The 24,782-nt window shown below is 45.0% G+C and overlaps 1 protein-coding gene across 1 annotated transcript in view; it reads right to left on the bottom strand.

Moving 5' to 3' along the window:
• Positions 1-23,833, bottom strand: part of adcy2b (adenylate cyclase 2b (brain)) — a 96,800-nt gene extending 72,967 nt beyond the window's left edge. Inside the window, exons 1-3 of the mRNA XM_083777117.1 lie at positions 23,687-23,833; positions 23,063-23,524; positions 5,577-5,774 (exon numbers count right to left, since the gene is read on the bottom strand). Coding sequence (XP_083633243.1) covers positions 5,577-5,774; positions 23,063-23,341 — 477 coding nt within the window. The 5' untranslated portion in view covers positions 23,342-23,524; positions 23,687-23,833. The remainder of the gene's footprint in view (positions 1-5,576; positions 5,775-23,062; positions 23,525-23,686) is intronic.
• Between the last annotated feature and the right edge of the window lie 949 nt (positions 23,834-24,782).

Raw genomic sequence — 24,782 nt, 5'->3', positions numbered from 1 at the left:
CCCCTCCACAGGTGTGCAAGGGCCTACCTAGCATACCTGTGGAGGGGAAACACATGGCAGACAGCACAGCGTGTGGGCGCGGGGAGCTTGAGCTGACTGCCGACCACCTGTCCCCTGTATCGACCACCCACAGAGGAGAGGGCCACTTCCAAGTGAGATGAGGTAGAAAAAGAAGAAAATAATTGTCCTAAGAATTGAGGGAGAGACAACAAAACGTAAACACACTTTGTGCGATGCTGGTACTATGGCCGCAAGTCAAGATTAAAATATAGAAGAATACAGTGCCCTCAATGCAGTGCCATCTGCGTACTTACTGGCCTTTATGCCTGCTATAGTAGGAGAAACAGTTTGAATGGCCCAGATATAGAAGTGGATGGAGGTTGGCATTGGCTGGCTTTGACCTAGCTACAGTTTTGGGATATGCTGACTTTTACCTTATGCTGGCTTTGACCTATCTACAGTGTTGGGATATGCTGGCTTTGACCTAGCTAGTGTTTATTTATTTATGTATTTATTTGACAGGGACAAAGCTCATTAATCAACATGTCAGTTTTCACCTCAATGTAAATGGGCCAGAGTTAGCCAAAGCTACATTTTATCTGTAGTCCCTGGGGATATGCTGGCTTTGACCTAGCTACAGTGTTGGGATATGTTTGGGAGTGTATGGCTATTGCTGTCTGAAGGAAAAAAAAGGCTATATCCTAGACTAAAGCAAGAGGATTAGTAGTTGTATTTATTATATTAGATACTAGTTAGATACATTTGAATCTATCTATTTACTCCACCAGGTGGCATTTCACTGGCATAAACCATTAATAAAATAGAAGATTCGGCTGCCATATTTGCAATAAATTCATACTGTAGCTTTGGTATTAGGGTGGGTGAAGCTTTTATCCCAGAGTTTGTTCCACAACTTTGGTGCCAACACAGCCACCTAAGTGACCTGGAGCTGGGAGATTCGTCTAAACGTTCCACAATGTAAGGAACTGCAATGTACAACAGGGTGTTCAACACACCCCCGTTACCATTTAAATATATCTTTTGATGTTTTGTCAGAGCTGGACATGCCCGAGTCACACAAATCTGAACATGTGAGCTGAAAAGCCACAATCAATCTTTAAAAATCAGTCCAAATGTTTGTATAGTAGATACACTGATAAAGACAGCCATGTGGAAATGTTGGTAATTAACTAAAATAGGGTGCATGCTTTTGGTTAGACATACCATTGGTCCGATATCTCAAACCGTCACCCTAACCTAGCTCTGGTCCATAGCTCTAATGCGTTTCATTTAGAACTATGTTACTCTCGACTTCCGGGGCTCGCATGAATGCAGACGAGCCTCTCATCTTTAGAGTAAATAAAAATAACGTTTTTGCTACTCACCAAAACAAAGGCGGGTTGTGTCATTAGAAAGCCTACTTTCCTTAGTGGAAGCACTCTGAGCCCCCCACCACACGTATAAACGGTACTTTTTGGCCAGAAAGTGAAGCAGTATACCACTAAATACAATGTTTTTTCTTTTTAATAAATCAACAAGCTCAGCATCACATTGACATATCGCAACACCTTGTTAGATCCATAATAAGTCCAAAATAAGAATACCAGGTGAAAGTGGTTAGCCTCCTAACGGCTTCTTCTGAAAAGCCTATGTTTCTATGTCAGTGGTGCTCAACCTTTTTCATGTCAAGGACCCCCAGAATTATCTCTATTGGGCCACCGACCCCCATCTCAAAATATGTAGTTCCAGGGACCCCCCAGAAGCAAATATTTTAGTTAAAAATGTTCGCTCTGAAATATATATTCAATGATTTGCACCACATTTTAACGACTTTTCAAAAATAGCAGACCTACAAGCTCGTAGCGCGCCACTCGGTGGTGCACTATGAGCTTGTAAATCTGCTATTTTTCAGTAGCTAAAGTATAACATAATGCTTTAAATTAAAACACCAAAAGGGGTTCCCACCCAAAATGGGTTAAAACATTATCCAAAAAGAAGCATATTTTGGGACCAAAAATAAATGCTGGGTCAGAAATACTGCAGGGCTATGGCGCTTTAGTTTGCTGAGGTGATGATGCTGCCCGATTCAGGAAAACACGACAGTCCATGATCCTAAAATAGAGAAGCGCTAGGGGTGACAAAAATGGAAAGAGATGATGCTGCTGGTGATGATGATGATGATGATGATGATGATGATGATGATGATGATGCCACTGCCAGGCTTCAGTCGCGAGGGGAAACAGGGCAGGATGCTAACACGATGGATGGATTCCTCCAAAACCTCATTATGTATAGGGCTCTTGCAACTATTGATTATTTTAGCAATGATTCAACTTTTTCAATTATTCAAATAATCAAGCACATTAAAAAAAAGAAAAAAAAGGAAAGGCTCTAGAATCCCTAGGGCTTGTGGAATCCACAAGCAATATGTTATACTTTGACGTACAACAAAGAATAGCAAAACTAGCGATCTACAAGCTCAAAACGCATCACACTGTGATGCATTGTATGGATGTTTGTGGATGTGCAATTTCCGCTATAAGTATTTTATTTCAAATCAATATTTTTTCATAATCATGTTGCACGCTTAAAATTCTACCTCGGCTATAAAGTTCCTACGTTTTGCTTTTTACAACACAGATACTGTAGATCGATCCCCTGGATTTGTGGATTCTGCTCATGACTCCTTAACCCCCCCCCCCCCATCACCCGCTTTCCAAATATGGAGGATAGGTCAATTACATGGGCCTCCCATTGTTTCGCAGGTTAAGGGAATAGAGAGTGGCAGTTCCAATTTCAGGTGTGTCACCTGGTCCGGTACCGCTATAGCCGGCCACTCTGCAGCACGCAGTGAATCTTAATGTGCCTGGCTGTCCCCGGAGCCAGGCTCTAGACAGCTGCTCGGAAAGAGGGACCATATTAGCCCCTATCCTACATGGCCTCTCTCCCCTCTGGCTGCCATTTTAAGGTTACTCTGTTTATTTATAAAGCCATGGAATGACCATCACCACCACCACACACTGGGACACATTGTGTTCAGGCTGGCTCCTGTATAGTGCAACTTCACCACTGAACGCTTGTGGGCTTTATTCACAAAAATGCATAGATAGAAAACTTACTATTCATAGCTGCAGATTTGAGAGGGACACTGGCATGCCACGCCATTATTAGGCGTGATGTCACATACGTGCAAAGTGGAATTATACATTTATAATTGCTACACTGTTCAGTTTGTGGTTGACAGCTATATTTACTGAAATTGACAAGACAGATTGGAGATTCCGTGAAGGAGGCCCCGTATTAACCCTGTGACGGAGTACAGTGCTGTACCAAGTACGGGAAAGATGGCGGATGGTAAATGGTGCATTTATATAGCGCCTTTATCCAAGGCGCTTTATAGATGGTGCATTACATTCACCCATTCACACACACATTCACACACCGATGGCGGCGAAAACCATGCAAGGCACCAACCAGCACATCAGGAGCAGTTAGGGGTTCAGTGTAGGCATGTAACGATATATCGTATATCGATATATATCTATATTAATCCCGACCATATGAATCGATTCATTGAAATAAAACATTTTATACAAGTGTGATGTGAAATGTGAGCTTTAGTCATATTCCATCATATTCAAGTGCTTTTGGAGAGAAATTATACTTTCAGTAGTAGAGCACTGTAGAGGGGAGCTGTGTGTCTGTGACTGTGCCCAGGTGATGATGGTCGTTGATGCTCATCAAGGAAGGCAATTATGTTTCTGCACTGTCAAAAGTAATGCTACTTCTTTTGCAATGTAGTTAAATAAAAAATCTCAGGGGGGAAGTTAATTATATAAAATTTAAAAAACAGTAATTTTTCTTTAAAATATATATATTTTGTAATATCGTGAAAAATCGTATTGTGAAACTCATATCGTGATACGAATCGTATCGTGAGTTGAGTGAATCGTTACATGAATCGTATCGTGAGTTGAGTGAATCGTTACATGCCTAGTTCAGTGTCTTGCTCAAGGACACTTCGACACTGACTCTGGGGGAGCCCCGGTTCGAACTGGCAACCTTGCGGTTACCATCCAGCCACTCTACTCCTGAGCCAGCGCCGCCCCGGATGGTGCAGTTAATATAAATAGGATGATATAATGAATGCGGTTGGATAACGGGTGAGTTGGGTTATGAGTTATGAACTCATATATTTCCATTGTGGCGTCCCAGGCCAGTAGAGACCTGCGGATGGCAGATTTAGCCGCGGGTAACCGTGGGTAACCACGGATGGTGAGGTTATTATGAATAGGCTGATGCGGTTGGATAACGGGCGGATAATGACTTTGCGGTTACGGTTACGGTTGCCAAAAACACTACTACGGGTGCTTCAAATGGTCAAAAGTTCCCATATCATGTTGTGCCCTCATTGGCTGGTGCCCCGGTGCACTATGGATGATCAGGGCCTGCCCTGTAGTCTATGTGTGTGCATCATGAAGACTAAACTCACGTATTGAGTATGTCTTGTGTAGCCCAGACTACGTGTACTGATGGCCTACCGTGGCCATGTGGGACTAAACTGGTCTAATCAAGGTGAAATAAATGCCAATACAAATAATAGGGTTGTCCTGATCGGATCGGGTGATCGGAAATCGTGGGGCGATCACGTCATTTTCAAACCATCGGATCGGGAGCCAACAATCGTGACTGGGACATCCCTAGTATCAATATTATATCCATATCATGATATTAGACTGGATATTGTCTTTGGGATATGACATAAACGTGTTCTATAAAAAATTAATATCGGATCGGGGAAAATTGGTATCGGCAGATGCTCAAAATCAAATGATCAGAATCGTATCGGGAGCAAAAAAACGTGATCGGGATATCCCTAAAAAATTATATATATTTTTTATACATTTTGATGTTTTTACCAATATGTATTGCATTTTAGTACATACGTATTATATGTATTACTAATGAATTAGGTACAATGGACCACACCTTTGACTGTACTACCTGTGCTGTTAACAAACTTGTTAATAAATGGATGGATGGATGGATGGATGGATGGATGGATGGATGGATTGATGGACGGACGGACGGACGGACGGATGGATGGATGGATCCAGATATATCATGTCAGGGGAGATGGGGGACTATTAAGCCCGGGAGCAAAGGGAGGCGATTAATAACACAGACTGATAACAGTCTCACAGGTGGGCCCGGATAAAAATATCCCTGCTCCACACGGGAGTCGAGGCAGCCAATGAGAGACGGACGGACGGAAGGAAGGGAGGGGGGAGAGAGGGAGAGAGAGAGAGGAGGTGGGGAGAGAGACAAGAGGGATGAGAGAACAGCAGGAAGACGGAGGAAAATGTGCTGTGATTAATAGAGAGAGACAAGCCGCTAACAGGAGAAAGTATAGGACCGAGGCACTGATGAGCCGTGCGTGTGCTGCGCGTGCGTGCGTGCGTGCGCAGAATGTGAATGAGTCAGAGAACTGTAAAGTAATACATCTGTCTGTTGATGTCGGCACCCCTTCCCCCCCCCCCCCCCCCCCAAACACACACACACACACGTGTACACACCTGGTCCCAGGGACATAGTATTCCTCCGGAGAACATGAAGAGGTATCCCATGGCGACCAGGCAGGCCCATATAAGGAGAGAGAAGAGGCGAAGCATCCTCTTGAAGATGGATTCGATGCAGACCAGGATGAAGATGGACAGGAAGAGGAAGAGGGTGGCGGGGACCGTGATCACAAATGCCAGGTGGTCTTCCATATCCTGGAGAGGAGAGGAGAGGAGAGTAAATGTAATGTCCAAACCTGTTACTTCTCAGGAAATGGGAAAAAGAACCTGCTGAGGTTGGCACACTGCTCGTTGGCACACAGCTGGTCGTGGATTTTAAGGAAGCAGGAGAGAGAGCACGCACCAATCGGTGGAACAGGTCAGCGACTTCTCAAATTCCTGGGGATTACATACAGTATCTCGAAGGACCTGAAGTGGGCCACACACACCACAACACAAAAGTGGTGAAAAAAGCCTCCGCCACCTGAAGAAGTTCTGAGTGAGCCCACGCATCCTCAGAGCGTTCTACAGCAGCACCATAGAAAGTATTCTGTCAAGGCGGAACCACCGCCTGGTTTGGAAACTGTACTGCCGCAGAACGCACAGATCACTGCAGAGAGTGGCGCGAACAGCGCAGCGCATTGTGGGACGGGAGCTTCCCCCCCTCCAGGAAATATATGAGAAACGTTGCGTGGCTAAGGCGACAAGTATCATCAGGGACATTTACCACCCCAGCCACAGCCTGTTCAAGCCTGCTGCCGCACCCACGGCCAGGCAAGCGTTACAGGAGCATCGGGAGCCGTACTACCAGACTTCTGAACAGCTTCTACTGTTCAGCGATTAGACTGCTGAACAAGAGCCAAGTCTGACGCAAAGACCGAACTGATTCATGTAGACTTTATTTCCATTCGTACAAACCTTCAGTATGACCTTTTATTTATTAATATGCACTCACATTGGTCATATTATGCACTCTATGCTCCTCTCTTTCCTCTGTCCTTTTCACTGCAATGATGAGCCTTTAGACACAACCAGGTTTTTCACCCACCTTACTTGGAATGTGATGTGACAATAAAGATTGATTCTGATTCCTATTCTCTTGGTGATATTTTTCATTCGTTCAATATTTATAAAAACCCACAGACACATTTTTCAAAAAGTCTCACTCACACTCGTACGTGCACCAGATCCAGAATCACACACACACACACACACACACACACACACACACACACACACACACACACACACACACACACACACACACACACACACACACACACACACACACACACACACACACACACACACACACACACACACACACACACACACACACACACACAGAACGAGAGAGAGAGAGACCAGACAGCACACAAATTGGTAGACAGATAGTCTGAGCCCAGAGAATGTGCCACAGTGTCACTTCTGTTCTTCTCTCACTGTCAAAGTCAGCAATAACAACTTGTCAACACACTCCCTGTCTGTATCTCTCCCTCTCTCTTGCTCAGCATCTCTCTCTCTCTGTGAATCTGTAGAAGCTCTCTCTCTCTCTCTCTCTCTCTCTCTCTCTCTCACCACATGACGCCACTTAAACACGAGGCGCTGTTTTCCCGAATATTTGACGATGGTATTCTCAGATTGCTTAAACACTAACTTTGACCACTAACTTTGTACCCACAATATGTAAAAGTATCAATATACTGCAATGTATAAATACTCTGTTATTACAAGTAAAATGATTGGTAATGGTATTGGGATTGATTGATTGATAGGGAACAGTAGTCAGACAGGAAAGGGGGAGAAAGATGGGGGGGGGGGGGGGGGGGGGACACGCGGCAAAGGCCATCGGGCTCGGGAGTCGAACCTGCGGCACACCGCCCGGCTGGCTTGGCAGCCTAGGTGCCTAGACGGTTGATCTAACCGTCCGGGCCTTAAATGCAGTTTAAGAACGTAGTGAACAATTACAACTCTCAGTCCTACTTTACACTCAGTCTCACAGTTATAAGTGACTACAACCACAACTCTGTGCTAAGGACATTCTCCAAAGTGTGGAGAACGACATGTTCTCAGCACAGAGATAATAATAATAATAAACTTTATTGTCCCGAAGGATATTTGTCTTCACAGTCTGTACTTCAAACACACACATCAAAAACAACACATCACATAAGAACCCAGGGTTTCCTGCACAATGTTGTTGGCATGGCGCTGCGCCATGCTTGAAATAAATCGCGCCATGCCAAGCTTAAAAAAAAAAGGGGGATAGTGAATCATAGTGTGTGTGATATGAAATGTCCAGTACCTCCCCAGTGCCTCCCCCAGTGACACACCAGTGTCTGCCCAGTTTCCGCCAAGTGCCTCCCCAGTGTCTGCCCAGTGGCTCCCCAGTGTCCCCCTGAGTGCCTCCCCACTGCCTCCCCAATGTCTCCCCAGTGGCTGCAGTTTCTCCCCAATGTCTCCCCAGTGCCTCCCCAGTGCCCCCCCAGTGCCTCCCCAGTGCCTCCCCAGTGTCTTCCCAATGCCTCCCCAGTGCCTTCCCAGTGCCTCCCCAGTGCTTCCCCATGTCTCCCCAGTGCCTCCCCAGTGTCTTCCCAATGCCTCCCCAGTGCCTGCCCAGTGTCCCCCCAGTGCCTCCCCATGTCTCCCCAGTGCCTCCCCAGTGTCTCCCCAGTGCCTCCCCAGTGCCCCCCCAGTGCCTCCCCAGTGCCTCCCCAGTGTCTTCCCAATGCCTCCCCAGTGCCTGCCCATCCCCCCAGTGCCTCCCCAGTGCCTCCCCAGTGTCTCCCCAGTGCCCCCCCAGTGCCTCCCCAGTGTCTCCCCAGTGCCTCCCCAGTGTCTCCCCAGTGCCCCCCAGTGCCTCCCCAGTGTCTTCCCAATGCCTCCCCAGTGCCTGCCCAGTGTCCCCCCAGTGTCCCCCCAGTGCCTCCCCATGTCTCCCCAGTGCCTCCCCAGTGCCTCCCCAGTGTCTCCCCAGTGCCTCCCCAGTGCCCCCCCAGTGCCTCCCCAGTGCCCCTGCAGTGCCTCCCCAGTGTCCCCCCAGTGTCTCCCCAGTGCCCCTGCAGTGCCTCCCCAGTGTCCCCCAGTGTCCCCCCAGTGTCTCCAATAGCAATACAAGAGCAATAATACAAATTAATTAATTTATTCATCAAATTAATTAATTCATTAATCAAATTTTTCGCCACGCGGCCATAGGCCGCACGCCAGAAGGTCCCGCCGCGCCCAGCACCATGCCAAGGCCTTTTCCTGCAGGAAACACTGGAACCATCCTATCATACATGTACGATGTGTACAGAACCATCCTATCATACATGTACGATGTATACAGAACCATCCTATCATACATGTACGATGTATACAGAACCATCCTAACATACATGTACGATGTATACAGAACCATCCTATCGTAGCAGTTTGTTTAATGCCGCGATGGCTGAGGGGAGGCTTGCCTTTCCATGGCAAGGTTCTGTATCTTTGTCCAGATGGCATGAGGTTAAAAAAGCGATACAGAGGATGATCAGTGTCACTGAGATGTTTCAAAATTCAATCAAAGCTTGTATCGCACACTTTCTCCAGTATAATATATTTAATTGCCGTTAATTTTAACTTGTATAATATATACGTGTGTTTTAATGAATAAAAACAGCACTATAACATGAAAGTATTCGTAAAATGCATGGTAGGGAAATATGTTCATGGCAAGGACCGCAACATTTACAGTTATTAGCCCACAGACCCCCATTTGTAAAGTATGAAGGCCCCCATGTTTGACATGCACCACAGAAACTATGGACAGTCGCAATGATGTAATTATTCATTACATTAATTTCAATAATTATGAACCTCCCCTCAAAGTGTTGTGACTGTAGCTCCGACGGTTTCTGAGAGAAAAATACTTGATGTTTCCCATTTTCCCATGTAAGTGGATGACATGATGATGATAAAGAGAAATTCCAATATGGGAGAAAGTATAGTTTTTGGAGTCTGACCAAAATTGTGAACGTTTTGAAACATACGGCTCACATGTGCATTATCAGAGACATGTTTCATATGTGTAAGGAGTGGAATCACAGATGTGATCCTGCCGTCTTTGACATGTTAAATTATTGCAGCTAACTGTGGGTGGAACAGCTGCACATGTCACTTAATGTCACTTTCACTTAAATGTCCCTGACACCTTCATCCTCAACTCTAACCTGTCCCTGACCTGTGCGTGTGTGTGTGTGTGTGTGTGTGTGTGTGTGTGTGTGTGTGTGTGTGTGTGTGGGTGCGTGCGTGCAACATGTGACCTCAGGCAGCTTCGTCTGCATCGTAATTTACTCTGTCGTATGGAAACCTCATATGTCCAAAATTGTTACTTGTCAGGATTCCAATAATAAAAGAGCTTGTGGATCTGCTACTTTTTATGCTTTTGTGTGAGGCTGTCCAAAACCGATTAATGGTAAATGGTGCATTTATATAGCGCCTTTATCCAAGGTGCCTTTATCCTAACGGGTCCGTTTGGTTCCATCTGTACAATCTTAGATGTCAGTAAACGAGCTATACAAAATCTGAAAACCATATAAACGGATAAACCATATAAAATAGATTTATTTCAACCTTGTACCGCTCTGCAACAGTACAACTCACACTCCTGTCTGTAGCAGTGTTAATGGTGTTATTCAGAGCCTGGCTGGACCAACCCTGGGGACCCAACACAGGGGAAGCGTCCAGTCAGCTCGGAGCACACACTGAATCCCAATTAGGACGTTAGCAATTATTAGCAGTTATTTATTATTATTTTAGAACTATTAAAAAACACGAGGCGTACTATGAACCATCTGAACTACTTTTGAAGTAAGGTTGAATCACATTGATCTGACTGCTGAATAGCACCATTGCAAGGCCATCTTCGATGCGAGAGTGCAGTGACAACACCAACTCGGGACTCCTGAATTGTCTCATTCTTCTCTCTCTGGATTTGTTTGTGACTCGTGGGCCGTGGCAAGTCTCCGTATAAGGACCACACTTTATTCAGTAAAATAGACTCGGATCCTTTAAATGTGGCTCAATTGTCTCATTTTTTAAGGTTGTATGATCCAAGGGTGGTAAATGGTAGAACCTTTTTGTCAAGGCTCATGTGGACACACGCAGCCAGGAGGAGCTGGCGATCGAACTGGGAACCTTTCCATCCCAATATGGATGAAAAACGTTGGATAAGGAACTGAAAAAGACTCTATAAGACAGTGGTTCTATAGAGCAGGGGTATTCAACTGGCGGACCGCGGTCCGCGACCGGACCACGGACCACCTCTTTGCGGACCACCAAAAAAAAAAAAAAAAACTTTTTTTTAATTCTTTTTTTTAGTTAATAATATAAATAACATCAGATGGTACATTTCTCATGTGAAATTGCTGCAAAGGCCCCCAAAATGTCCCCCAAGGGCCTCCAAAATTCTGGCGCGCGCGCTATGCGCCAGGGCGTATAACTCCCGGCCTGATTTGGAGTTCCACTCCGGGCCTGCACTCTGCACCCCATTATTGGTTGGGTGGAAGGGGATCTGATTTGTATAAGCTTGGCTTGACCCTACTAAACGGGCATAGAGCCCCGCTCTCCGAAGGACGCCGCGCATGGGACCGGACCTCGGTCTTATTCAAAAAATAATTGTGGACCTTCATCATTTCTAGTTGAGGACCCCTGCTATAGAGGGTATGTGCATGCATAGAGTGGCAAATCGAGTGGCAAGGTGAGTTGTTTAACGTTGTTTAATGCAACCAGATAGGACTTTTCCATTTGGATGCGTTCCCGTATAACTTTCCGGGTATGATAATGATGAAGGAACTGAAAAAGATTCTATAAGGAAATGACAATGGTTCTATAAGGAAGTGAAAGGGGGTGTACCGTACAAGGAACTGAAAGTGGTTCTCCTTGCTCTAGAGGTTCTATACAGTTCTTTCCATACATGCCTCTAAAACAGTGGTTCTTAACCCTAAAACTTGCGCAAGTAGAGCGTGCAAGTACTGTAATCGGCTGCGTATGTCGGTGTTGTCCGTCGGCCAATCAGGGATTGGCTGATGACGTAACCAACGTATGTTTTGTGATCGGCTGGGTATGTTTGTATGTACACGTATGCCGGGGTAAGAATGGTGGTCCCTTATTGGCTGTTGATGGTGACGTAAATGATACGTATAGCTTGCGGAGTTAGTTCAGTCAGGTATACTTGAGCAGGTTCATGCTATATGCTCAAGGGAAAATAAATGTATTCGAGGGGTTAATATGCTGCATTACTATGTGGGTGTATACAGTGTTTTTGCAAGACCCACATCGCTGATGTGGCAGTCAGCTGACCAATTGGGCGGATGCATGCTTCATCCTGCCTTCCTTGTGCATATGGTTCCTGGTTGTTATGCAATGTTTGCTCCCACCGCCACCCCAGCGCCACCGGCGGGCTCTGTGATAGCTGTTCCCCATGGGGGGGTTTGTTATTGTATATGATTATCTATCTCCCTGCTCTTTATGTTTAATGATGGTGTTTAATTGTGCCGAGCAGGGAGAAAATTGCAGCAGAGCCGAATGCCAAGATAATATATCATATGCACAGTTGTATTCTGATTCTACAATAAATATTGGTTAAATCTATTCGTGCACAAGTACATGTAGGCCATGTATGGCCTACATGTATGTATGCCCCCCCCCCCCCCCCCCCCCCACACACACACACACACACACACACACACACACACACTTCACTGTCACCTATGGAGCCATTTGTTGCTACGGACACAGAACCTTGTGGTATGGTATAACGCGGAATGGTATAAAGTGTAGTGGTTCCAGCTAAATGATAGTTTGGAACCAAAATGGTAAATGGTGCATTTATATAGCGCCTTTATCCAAGGTGCCTTTATCCTAACAGGTCCGTTTGGTTCCATTTGTACAATCTTAGATGTCAGTAAACGCCTGAAATGCCTGATATTAAACGGGTTGAGAATCACTGCTAGAGCCGTAAAAATCTTCTCTTACGGGGGTCCCTGGAATATCTTTTCAAATGGGGGTCCTTGACATGAAACAGTTTGGAAACCAACTGGTATAACGAGCTATACAAAATCTGAAAACCATATGAAATAGATTTATTTAAACCTTGTACCGCTCTGCAACAGTACTGTACAACTCACACTCCTGTCTGTAGCAGTGTTAATGGTGTTATTCAGAGCCTGGCTGGACCAACCCTGGGGACCCAACACAGGGGAAGCGTCCAGTCAGCTCGGAGCACACACTGAATCCCAATTAGGACGTTAACAAGTCTGCAAACTCACACAAATGAGCATGACTGCAATAATGCCGAGGTCCACACGGACCTGGTGATGAAGACCCTGGTAGGTTGTTCACACGGCGGGAGGTTTATCAGGGCCCGGGATAATGACGCTTGGATTATATACTGTACCTATAGTTGGCGCACTCGATGTCTCGCACTGAAATGCTGATCTATACAAGCTCACAGTGTGCACTGTGAGGCTGTTGATTGGCTATTTTCCCGTGTGAGACTTGTTTTACTAAAGTAAAAGCTGCGATACTGCAATCAATGTAGATACAGTATACTCTGTAAGTACAAAAGTACCAGGTTAAAGGTAGGCTCATTGTGCAGAATATCCAATTTCCAGTTAAAAATGTATAAATCTGCTAAAAAGATCTACAAGCTCAGTAATACTTTGTCTATGCATGCACCTCTTGGTACCACAGCACCTCAAAGGCCCTTAAAACAAGGCTCCAGACCTCCCAAAACAAACTGGTCAGGCTCCTACTTGGCCTCACCCCCCGAACCCACCTCACCCCTGCCCACTTTGACAGGCTGGAATGGCTTAGGGTCGACGACAGAGTTCAGCATCTTGCAATGGGTTTGGTCCACAAGATTCGATACACGACCAAGATACCCATGTACCTGTCTAAATACTTCCTTAGGGACTGATCGTTATTTATCCACCAGGGGGGGGTGGTGCAGATGTGATTTCATTTTTTTATTTTTCCTCATCCCCCCCCCAGCCTCCAAATATTTTTTCGGGACCCCCCCTCAGGGACTGGAAGAATATATATGACCCCCCCCCCCCCCCAAACACCATAGACTATATTTATTTTATATTCACACCAACAGTATAGCAGCATAAAGTAAACGCTGATCGTTTATTAGGCGGCGGCCGTCTGGGGTTCATTTGGTTCCATATCCGTCATTACATTATGGTCAACACTCAACACTGATGATATGCCATTGCATTCTTCCAACTAAATATTTAAATATAGCATATGTAAACCTACAAGCTCACAACAACATGCTGATGACGCGACACAAATTTGTGAGCTTAGATTGGCTATTTTTGAGGTGAGCCTCGTGCGTAAAGTCATTCTATAGCCAAGCTGCCAAGGCAGTGGGCACGCCTCGCCTCTGTGCCCAAGCCCAGGATGATGAAAATGAATGAATGCTAAATAAATATGTCACGCAGTCGCATACCATAATACTACAGCGTCATACTCCATAGAGAAAAGCACAATTTGCGCAACACCAACGTTCAACTGCCTGCTTGGCTCAATTAGCCAGCCAGGCACCACCGAATAGTGTAACTCTTTCTTTAATCTATTACAACCACATACGCAGACAAAAGTACATGGCACCGCGGACAAAACACAAGTAGGCTACTGTGACGCACACACCAACAATCGACCATTGCAATGCGAGTGCGCAAAGTTGCACATGACAGCTGCATGCGTTTAGACCAGCCCTACCGTCAAACTGCCTAAACTGACCATGGAGAAGTTCACTGGAGATGTACGAGTCAATGGCAAAGCTTTGGGAGTCAATTTGAGACAGCAATAGACAAAAACACGACATGATAAATTCACATATTTAAAGTGAGTATTCTTAAGTGGCAGAGCGGCTATGTAGTCGCGGGATTGGCTTTATCAGACCAGAATTATGACAATGCCATTAAAATGCTAGGCAGGCTGCATGTCGCGCGTAATTGTAGAACGCAGGGCATTCACTGTGAAGAGTGCGGGCGCAGACACCACAAAACAGTTTGCAACCAAACAGCCAGTCAATATACAGCGCATGATAGACGCGCCGACCACGGTAACGACAGACAGGCTGACCACAGTGTTGCAGATGCAGTTAGTAGTGTAGCAAGCAACTCTGACAATAGTATTACTGCAGACAGCTACCATTAAGGATAGATGCACCAACGCAAAGCCAAGTAGCCAGGTGCCTATTAGATGGGGGTAGCACCCGCAGTTTCATTAAAGAGGATATTTCCAGAGCTGGGTTTCACCGAGACACCTCACACCACTACTGGAAATGTTATGAACGCAGAATCAATCTGTCCCGCGCTGTTTTGCAGTGGCTACAAGTCAGACGGGGCAAACTACATCAGCTAACAACGTGTCACCAAGCAACACGTTGTTAGCTTGTAGATCTGTTCTATTTGTATGCGCAGTTGCGCACACATGGAAGATACCAAGTACACTCGCCACACAGGGTAAACTTTATATAGATAGGAGTAAAACACTATGAAAAACAAAATAATCAAAACCTTTTTTAAATACAAAATTCATCAAAATAAAGTTGTACAACCTCCCCCAAGCCAAAATAAAAATAAACATATCCCCCCCTCAGGCTCAAAAAATAGTTTAATGACCCCCCCCTTTTTTTGCACCATACCAACCTTTGATAAATAACGATCAGTCCCTTAGTGTAAACGAAGTCCACACCCACAACACCAGAAGGACAACAAACCATGTACAACCCAGATTCGGCACAAACAAGGGACTAAATTATTTTCGCTCCTATGCCACCAAAATGTGGAACGCCCTACCAACAGTCATTAAGACATGTGAATCCCTTGACTCCTTCAAAACCACTCTCAAAGGGCACCTACGGATGGCTGCAATTCGAAACTGCCCCCCGTAAAATCTGAATCCCCCCCCCCCACCGCCCCCCCCCCCCTTTTTTCCCCTCACTGTATATGTATCTTTTCCCTTTTTACCTCCTTTATGATGAATTCCTGTTCTGTTCTTTAACTATATAGAAGTGTCTATTTGTACGTCTCTAAATGTTTTGATGAATTGAACATGGTGGACCCTGTTGTAAACAAGTGTAATGCTTATTAATTGGGTCGTCCACTCACAGTTAACAGTCTTTGTATTGGGTTTGTGCTTGAAATGTACTGTAATTCTGCAAACTGTTAATAAATATTTCAATCAATCAATCAAAAAAAATGCTGATCTACAAGCTCACAGTGTGCACTGTGAGGCTGTTGATTGGCTATTTTCCAGTCTGAGACTTGATGGAAGAAGGAAGAAGTACGTAGGCCTACTTGTTTTACTAAAGTAAAAGCTGCAATACTGCAATCAATGTAGATACAGTATACTCTGTAAGTACAAAAGTATCGGCATCAAAATACACTTAAAGTACCAGGTTAAAAGTAGGCTCATTGTGCAGAATATCCAATTTCACAAGTTCAAAATGTGTACTCGACACAATAGTACTCGAGTACAATACTCACCGCTGTGCAAAACTAAGTGTACATCATGCAAGTTTCACACATGCGCACATGTAAATTAGTGATTAGATAATTAGATTACATACAAGCACACACACAAATTCACTACATTCATTCACTTTTCCCTTGAATCAACTGCTCTTTGCGCACTTTCACCCCCCCCCCCCCTCCCCTGACAATACCGTGCACTTTGCACATTTCTGGTTGTAACCCATTTAAACCCATAAACCCTATAAAGCCCATTCAAAGCCATTTCCTGGACGTGACCGAGAGACGGGGGGGGGGGGGACCCCGTCTGCCTGCCCTAATGGACCACATTGTCATCCACAACAATTATGTCCCTCCTCGCTCGAGCCTGGCTTATCCGCCCCATTATACTGGCAGCTGAGCAGAGACAGAGCGAAACCAGCAGTGGATATAAGAGATATAAACAGACGGAGAGAGAGAGAAAGAAAGAGGTACCGGTAATCATTTCCATCGCTGAAATGGGAGATTAAGCTGTAGCTTTAATTAGTTTTCAAATATGCATACACGCCATATGTTTATTTCTGCTTACATTAATTCATGCACAGTCTTCACAGAATCAAGTACAAATTTTATATCAGCAAAGAGAAGAAAAAAAAACAGCCCCGTGAAGGTGATCAAAAGGCAATGGGCTAGAAGCTGAAAACTTATACATTCTCACAGCACAACATTTGAGATACTCAGCATATCTAGTTATCATTTGAGTATACCCAATCATGACTCATGACCCGGGATACACACTTCATCATGTTTGGAAGCCTGTTGAAGTCGTATATTTCTCACTCTGCTATCGGGCTAGATATGGAAATCATCAATTATCAATAAGCTGTCTCTGGGTGCACCCTTTATGCATGCATGACAATGACATGCCGCTCAATCGGGCTAAAGGGCACACTGTACTGCAGAGGTTCTGAAAGTGGGGTCCATATAGTGCCGTCAGGGTTCCTCGAGGGGGTTCCAAATGGACCCACATGTCTGTAGCTCAAATGGAACCAAATGGACCCATCCCGTACACTATCAGAGTTATGTGCATCCTTGAAAGTAAAAAAAATTATAATAATAATCACACCAGTGTGAAGTGAGTGGTGCAACTCCATGTGGGGGTCCCCAGGGGGGCCAAGGAAGTTCCAGACCCACAGGACCACTGCCAGGGTGCCGGCCCGGTTCCGGCGAGCCGGCCTGCGTCCGAAACGGTTGAGAAATGACAGAGTTACCGTGTGTGTCCCTCTACTGTACTGTACTGTCACTGTACTGCAGTGGTTCCCAAACGTTTTCCTGTCAAGTACCCCCAAATTGACACTAATTAGCCCCGCGGACCCCCATTTGAAAAGACATGCCAGGGACCCCCATAAGAGAAGATTTTTACGGCTCTAGCAGTGTTTCTCAACCAGTTTAATTTCAAGGACCCCCAGTTTGACATGCATTAGTCTACGGACCCCCACTTAATGGCATTTCTATCTCTGGGACTCTCAATTTATATTGTAAAATCAATGTTAATTCGGGTCAATTTGGTTCTATTTGTACACTCTCAGAGTTACAGACCCATAAGCGTCCATTTGGTTCCAAACTATCATTTAGCTGGGGACCCCCTGGAACTCCCTCAAGGACCCCTGGGGGTCCCCGGACCCCACTTTGGGAACCACTGCTGTACTGTACTGCCACACCCGAAATCATCATATATACAGTTAATTATGTGCGTGTGTGTTTGTGTGTGTGTTAGGTTGCGCACAGGTGGTGAAAAACAACCATGCTATTTTCGTGCTCAGACCCACCCAGCCAGCTACCCAGCCAGCTCCGTAAGGGAGTGGTTGCACCACTCAAAAAAACAACTGTACTGTGTACACTTGTGTTGAAATTAGACAAAGGGCACTGGTACACTCGGGGCCATGCAAGTAGTAACGATACAAGTCGGGAATACACACCCCACCCGTTTGTGCTCTGGGACACAATTTGAGATCAATTGACAACTGTGTCCGGATTCTGTTAAATGAGGAAAAAGTGGTTGCGCAGCAGCAATGGAGTGCTAAACCCAAATCCAGTGATACCTGGATTTTCTTTGTTATTCCTATTTTTTGACAGAGATTATGTTATTGTATAGTTAACCAAATTAAATGATGACTTATTATTTTACCATTTGCCATACCTGCCGTCCCTCACTATACTGTAGGTGAAAAATACCGGTAGTCAAATAACTCTTCATCCATTTCTAAAAGTGAAAAATCTACAAATTCACAATGTGTCTATTTTTAATCCATTTTTAAGCTGAGAAAAACAAACGGGGTGGACAGTGTATCAGCAAATGATCCTTCCAGTGGACTACATTCTAGGAGACAACGCCTGAGAGCAAAGTCAAAGAATCCTCTGTAACGGCTCAAGGTCTTTACATTTGCTAAATGTGAAAAAATTTGTTTAAGATAGCCCATAACGTGAATTTTTGATATTTCAGATGATGAGCGTGAGGTAATTACTTTTCCTTAAACAAAACTGATGATACTAAAAGAGCTCTTCTTCTATCATGGAATATCTGTTATCTAGCTTGTTGATTGTTCCTCTCAGTCAAGACAAATGGAGTCCAACAGTCCCAATGTGTGTTGTGCAGTGCTCTCCGGGGAAGGATTTCACCACTGTGTGATGATGAGGCTCTCAGCTGGTTATTTCCTAACCACGGCAGAGACACTGGAGGATGCCAGCAGACACAAGCATTGGATTTTCACTTTAAAGCTGCAGTCTGGAGCTTATTTTGACTATGCTGTATAAAGTATAATGTATACTGTACAACAGGGGTATTCAACTAGATTAGTCCGGGGGCCACAATAGTAGAATGATCACAATACATTTGTGGGTTCTCAAAATGCATTTTGTGCTTAAATACTAAGAATTATGTATATTATATATACTACATTTGTGTACAGTAATGAGCAGTATAATATATGTCTATACAGGTATATATGCTACCTTAGACTAGATGTAGACCTATTTCACTGTGCATAAACATAATTGTCTTGACTTTAACAAGCGTCAACGAGCACCAGCTAAACAGGCGCGCACACACACACTTGCATATAATGGAATATGATTAAAGATTACTGTGATTTAGTAATCTCAATGTTCATATCGCACAAAAAAAAGTTTAAGTCATTAAAAGACTGAAAACACACATTTAACGTGAATCCAACATGCACTGGGGGGGTCCCTGCTTCATCTCTCTCTCTCTCGGGTAAAGGGTCCTTGGCCTGATAAACATTGAAGACCCTGGTGTAGACTATAAAAACATTGAAGACCCTGGTGTAGACTATAAAAACATTGAAGACCCTGGGGTAGACTATAAAAACATTGAAGACCCCTGGTGTAGACTATAAAAACATTGAAGACCCTGGTGTAGACTATAAAAACATTGAAGACCCTGGTGTAGACTATAAAAACATTGAAGACCCTGGTGTAGACTATAAAAACATTGAAGACCCTGGGGTAGACTATAAAAACATTGAAGACCCTGGGGTAGACTATAAAAACATTGAAGACCCTGGTGTAGACTATAAAAACATTGAAGACCCCTGGTGTAGACTATAAAAACATTGAAGACCCCTGGTGTAGACTATAAAAACATTGAAGACCCTGGTGTAGACTATAAAAACATTGAAGACCCTGGTGTAGACTATAAAAACATTGAAGACCCTGGTGTAGACTATAAAAAACATTGAAGACCCTGGGGTAGACTATAAAAACACTGAAGACCCTGGTGTAGACTATAAAAACATTGAAGACCCTGGTGTAGACTATAAAAACACTGAAGACCCTGGTGTAGACTATAAAAACATTGAAGACCCTGGTGTAGACTATAAAAACATTGAAGACCCTGGTGTAGACTATAAAAACATTGAAGACCCTGGTGTAGACTATAAAAACACTGAAGACCCTGGTGTAGACTATAAAAACATTGAAGACCCTGGTGTAGACTATAAAAACACTGAAGACCCTGGTGTAGACTATAAAAACATTGAAGACCCTGGTGTAGACTATAAAAACACTGAAGACCCCTGGTGTAGACTATAAAAACATTGAAGACCCCTGGTGTAGACTATAAAAACATTGAAGACCCTGGTGTAGACTATAAAAACATTGAAGACCCTGGTGTAGACTATAAAAACACTGAAGACCCCTGGTGTAGACTATAAAAACATTGAAGACCCTGGTGTAGACTATAAAAACACTGAAGACCCTGGTGTAGACTATAAAAACATTGAAGACCCTGGTGTAGACTATAAAAACACTGAAGACCCTGGTGTAGACTATAAAAACACTGAAGACCCTGGTGTAGACTATAAAAACATTGAAGACCCTGGTGTAGACTATAAAAACATTGAAGACCCTGGTGTAGACTATAAAAACATTGAAGACCCTGGGGTAGACTATAAAAACATTGAAGACCCTGGTGTAGACTATAAAAACATTGAAGACCCCTGGGGTAGACTATAAAAACATTGAAGACCCTGGTGTAGACTATAAAAACATTGAAGACCCCTGGTGTAGACTATAAAAACATTGAAGACCCTGGTGTAGACTATAAAAACATTGAAGACCCCTGGGGTAGACTATAAAAACATTGAAGACCCTGGTGTAGACTATAAAAACATTGAAGACCCTGGTGTAGACTATAAAAACATTGAAGACCCTGGTGTAGACTATAAAAACATTGAAGACCCTGGGGTAGACTATAAAAACATTGAAGACCCCTGGGGTAGACTATAAAAACATTGAAGACCCTGGGGTAGACTATAAAAACATTGAAGACCCCTGGTGTAGACTATAAAAACATTGAAGACCCTGGTGTAGACTATAAAAACATTGAAGACCCTGGTGTAGACTATAAAAACATTGAAGACCCTGGGGTAGACTATAAAAACATTGAAGACCCCTGGGGTAGACTATAAAAACATTGAAGACCCCTGGGGTAGACAGGTTGTTGTACTGTACCTTGTTGTTAGAGTGCCCAGTGCAGTACCCATTATCACAGCACTAATAACGGTATTACAATCAATGTGTGACTTATATGTTTGTCTGAGGAATGCATTATTATACAATTATCAATGTATGAAAGAAGCGCAGAGCTTGTAGCTCTAAACTAAAGATATATAGTCAGTGACTTCGCACGGACCCGTATCTTTAGCCGACAGAAGGACTTGCGTATGAACGGACCTCACGAGCCACTCCTTCATATTGTACTCCAGAAGAACGGTAGGTCTGCGTTTACAATCATGACATAGTTGACAGATTGGAAAAATATTTGTCCTACTGGCAGCGTGCGTACCGCTGATTCGTTCAGCAGTTTGCGAGATTAGCTCCAGATCCAGAATCACACACACACACACAGTCACACACACACAGTCACACACACACACACACACACACACACACATATTACATATTACATTATAGAAAGTACCAGGGTGAGATATGAGACACAGAGAAATAAAACATGTTTCTTGCTGTTTAACTGACATGTTAAGTGATGTAAGCCAATCATAGAGATGAATGGCTTTTCTATTCAGTCTAATTCAAAGATTTCCAATGTATCCATCACAATGACAACGTACAATGGATCTCAATTAAACTGTGCAAATGTCATTATCTAACATACTGTAGGCATGTAATTGGTTGACTGCGAGATGGTCATGTACTGTATACGCGCACGCACACACACACACACACACGCGCGTGTGCACGCGCACGCACGCACACACACACACACACACACACACACACACACACACACACACACACACACACACACACACACACACACACACACACACACACACAATCTGAATCAACAATAAAGCTTTGTGACCACATAAGAGAGCAAAATGATTAGTTTTTTTCATAAAATATAAGATAAGCATCAGTAGGAAATGAGAGACTTCCTGATATGAGACAAACACACCCAAACACACAACCACAACGTCACGCACACACGCAGACAGACACACACACACACACACACACACACACACACACGCACACACGCACACACACACACACACACACACACACACACACACACACACACACCCGCGCGCGTGGGTGGAGGCGTTAAAGTCTAAGCCCTGATGGGTGGAATAAGATAAAACAGTTGTATTAGACATGCTTTGCTTGGGTTTCTGCAAGCGCACTGATAAAGCTGAAACACTTACAACAACACAATCCCCCCCACCCACCCGCTCTCTCTCTCTCTCTCTCTCTCTCTCTCTCTCTCTCTCTCTCTCTCTCTCTCCTGCTCCAAAAATATCCGTCTATTCTTCTTTGTGTAAAGCAGCCACGGCTCACTGAACAAGCCACTTCAAAACTACCCATGGACCGGCGTAACATAGCGACAGAGGGAACCCGGTGGAAAAGGGGTCCGAGGGCATTACAGAGCTCAACTCAGAGCAATACTAAAATGCATTGACAGCCTTGCTCTGACGGTGGAGGCACTCTGAATTTAAGCACGATGCACACAAAGGGGCAATTAAACTATGTGGAGTGGCACTTCACACCCCCTCGTGTTGTCACCTACATAACTACACACACAGCCACTCTCCATCTCGACCTCTCACTCACATGTTCGGCCATTATTCGCCTTCCTTCCTCTCGCTCTCCTGCTTAAACAAAAGCACTTTGAAAACAGTAGCACAAGTTCCCCCCCTCTGTGTGCCCACGGACGCACGCACGCACGCACATGCATGCACACACGCACGTGCACACTTGAACACAATCACAAAATTGCCTGCTTCGGTGCATTCACAGACACACAGTGGTTAACAAAAATAATAATCTCTCACACGCACACGCACACACGCACGCACACATGCACACACACACACACACACACACACACACACACACACACACACACACACACACACAGACACACACACACGCACACACACACACACACACACACACGGTAGGACTCACCAGTCCCGAAGCGAAGAAGACGGCCAGCAGAGCGAGACACGCTCCCATGACGATGAGCAGCAGGAACACGATGAGAGGATGCTGCTGACTCATCCGGTAGTAGGACTCGTAGAGCCAGTCCTGGGGCTTCTCGCCCTCCGCGTACGGCTCGCCGTGAGGACCCCCCGGGGTGCCCCCGCAGGTGTCCGCCACGGGGCTCTCGGGCCCCTCGCCCGCCTCTCCCCCATCGCCCTTCTCCAGCAGGTAGCGTCCGCGCGTCCGCAGCGCCTCCTGCCACATGGGTAGTAGCGCGCGTGGCGGCTCACCGGCCGGCTACTCTCCTCCAGCACCGCGCCGTTCCCACGGAGACAAAGTGCTCGAGCGGGAAGGCTTCCTTCCTTCCTCCCCGTGACTTTTCGGTCTTCTTCTTCTCCTCCTCTTCCTCCTCCAGCTCCTGTTCTTCAAATCACTCCAACCTGCTCCCTGGCAGAAAGTTTTTTTTTAGCTGTGTGGCGAATAGACAACGGATAATTTATGTGTGCCTTCACCTCCTAATTTCCCTCTTAAGCCTGACCTATTTGTGATAGCTGTGACACGTTGTTGTGAATGCACAAAAGTATAATCAAGCAAGTTGTCTTGACAAACCTTCTCTTCTCTTCTCTTCTCTTCTCTTCTCTTCTCTTCTCTTCTCTTCTCTTCTCTTCTCTTCTCTTCTCTTCTCTTCTCGTGGAGAAAGTGGTCCACCACACAGGGAGAAGGGGGAGATGAGACTGAGGGAGAAGGTTCCCCTCTCCTCTAAAGCCTGTGTGTCAACCAGCAGAGCAGCACCATGCAGCCACACTCTGCTTGACTACACGCTGGTGTAGCTGTAAGCAGAGCAATGTGTTCTAGAGGAGGTGGAGCGGAGAAACAGAGTGAGAGGGGGGAGAGAGAGACGGGGGAGGGAGAGAGAGAGACGGAGGAGAGGGTGTGTGTGCCACTGGGAGGGTGGAGGGCAAAAGTCAGTAAAAGTGAGCGAGCGACTAACTGAGTGAGTGGGTGCACGAGAGTGTCTGTGTGCATGTGTGAATGTGTGCGTGCATGTGTGCGTGCGTGCGAGAGAGAACGGGAGCAAGAGTGTCATGAGAGCTGGGAGATATTGTAACAGCAGAGATAGAGAGACAGAGTGGGTTGTAAGTAACAGCTGTGCTACAATAAGTGCAGCAGGCAAGAAATTACAGACTGAGACACACACAAACACGTGCGCAAACGCACACGTTTTTGCGCACGCACGCACACGCACACACACACACGCGCACACACACACACCATGTGCCAGGAGAGATGATGGAGAGAGAATATTAAGGAGAGAGAATATTAAGGGGAACAAAGGACGAGAGAAGAGGGGGAGGAAGTGGAAGAACAAAGTCAGGAAAGGGAACAGCCTCGGGAGACAGAGTGGGAGGACATGAAAACAGACGCTCCGCTTCAAAAGGAGAGAGAGAGAGACAGGGAGAGGTTCGGTAATGAGCGAGAGTTTGGGGAAAGATACTAATAACCTGATTCTAATACAGACTGTGTCAATATGCATTTTCTTTTGCTGTGCTCTCTTCTCTCTCTCTCTGTTCAATTCAAAGATTGCATTTCTTGAGTAAAGGTAAGCGTCCACAAACTGCTGAAACTGTTGAAAGGTTAAAGCTCTAAAGAGAGTTCATTCAGTAACAGGGATTTCCCCTGAAATTGGTATCCCAACTTTGAAATG

Source organism: Protomyctophum parallelum (assembly GCF_964188405.1).
Source record: "Protomyctophum parallelum genome assembly, chromosome: 1".
Taxonomy (NCBI): Eukaryota; Metazoa; Chordata; class Actinopteri; order Myctophiformes; family Myctophidae; genus Protomyctophum; species Protomyctophum parallelum.
The sequence above is the reverse complement of the archived record's forward strand: the minus strand, read 5'-3'. Positions and strand labels throughout refer to the sequence as shown.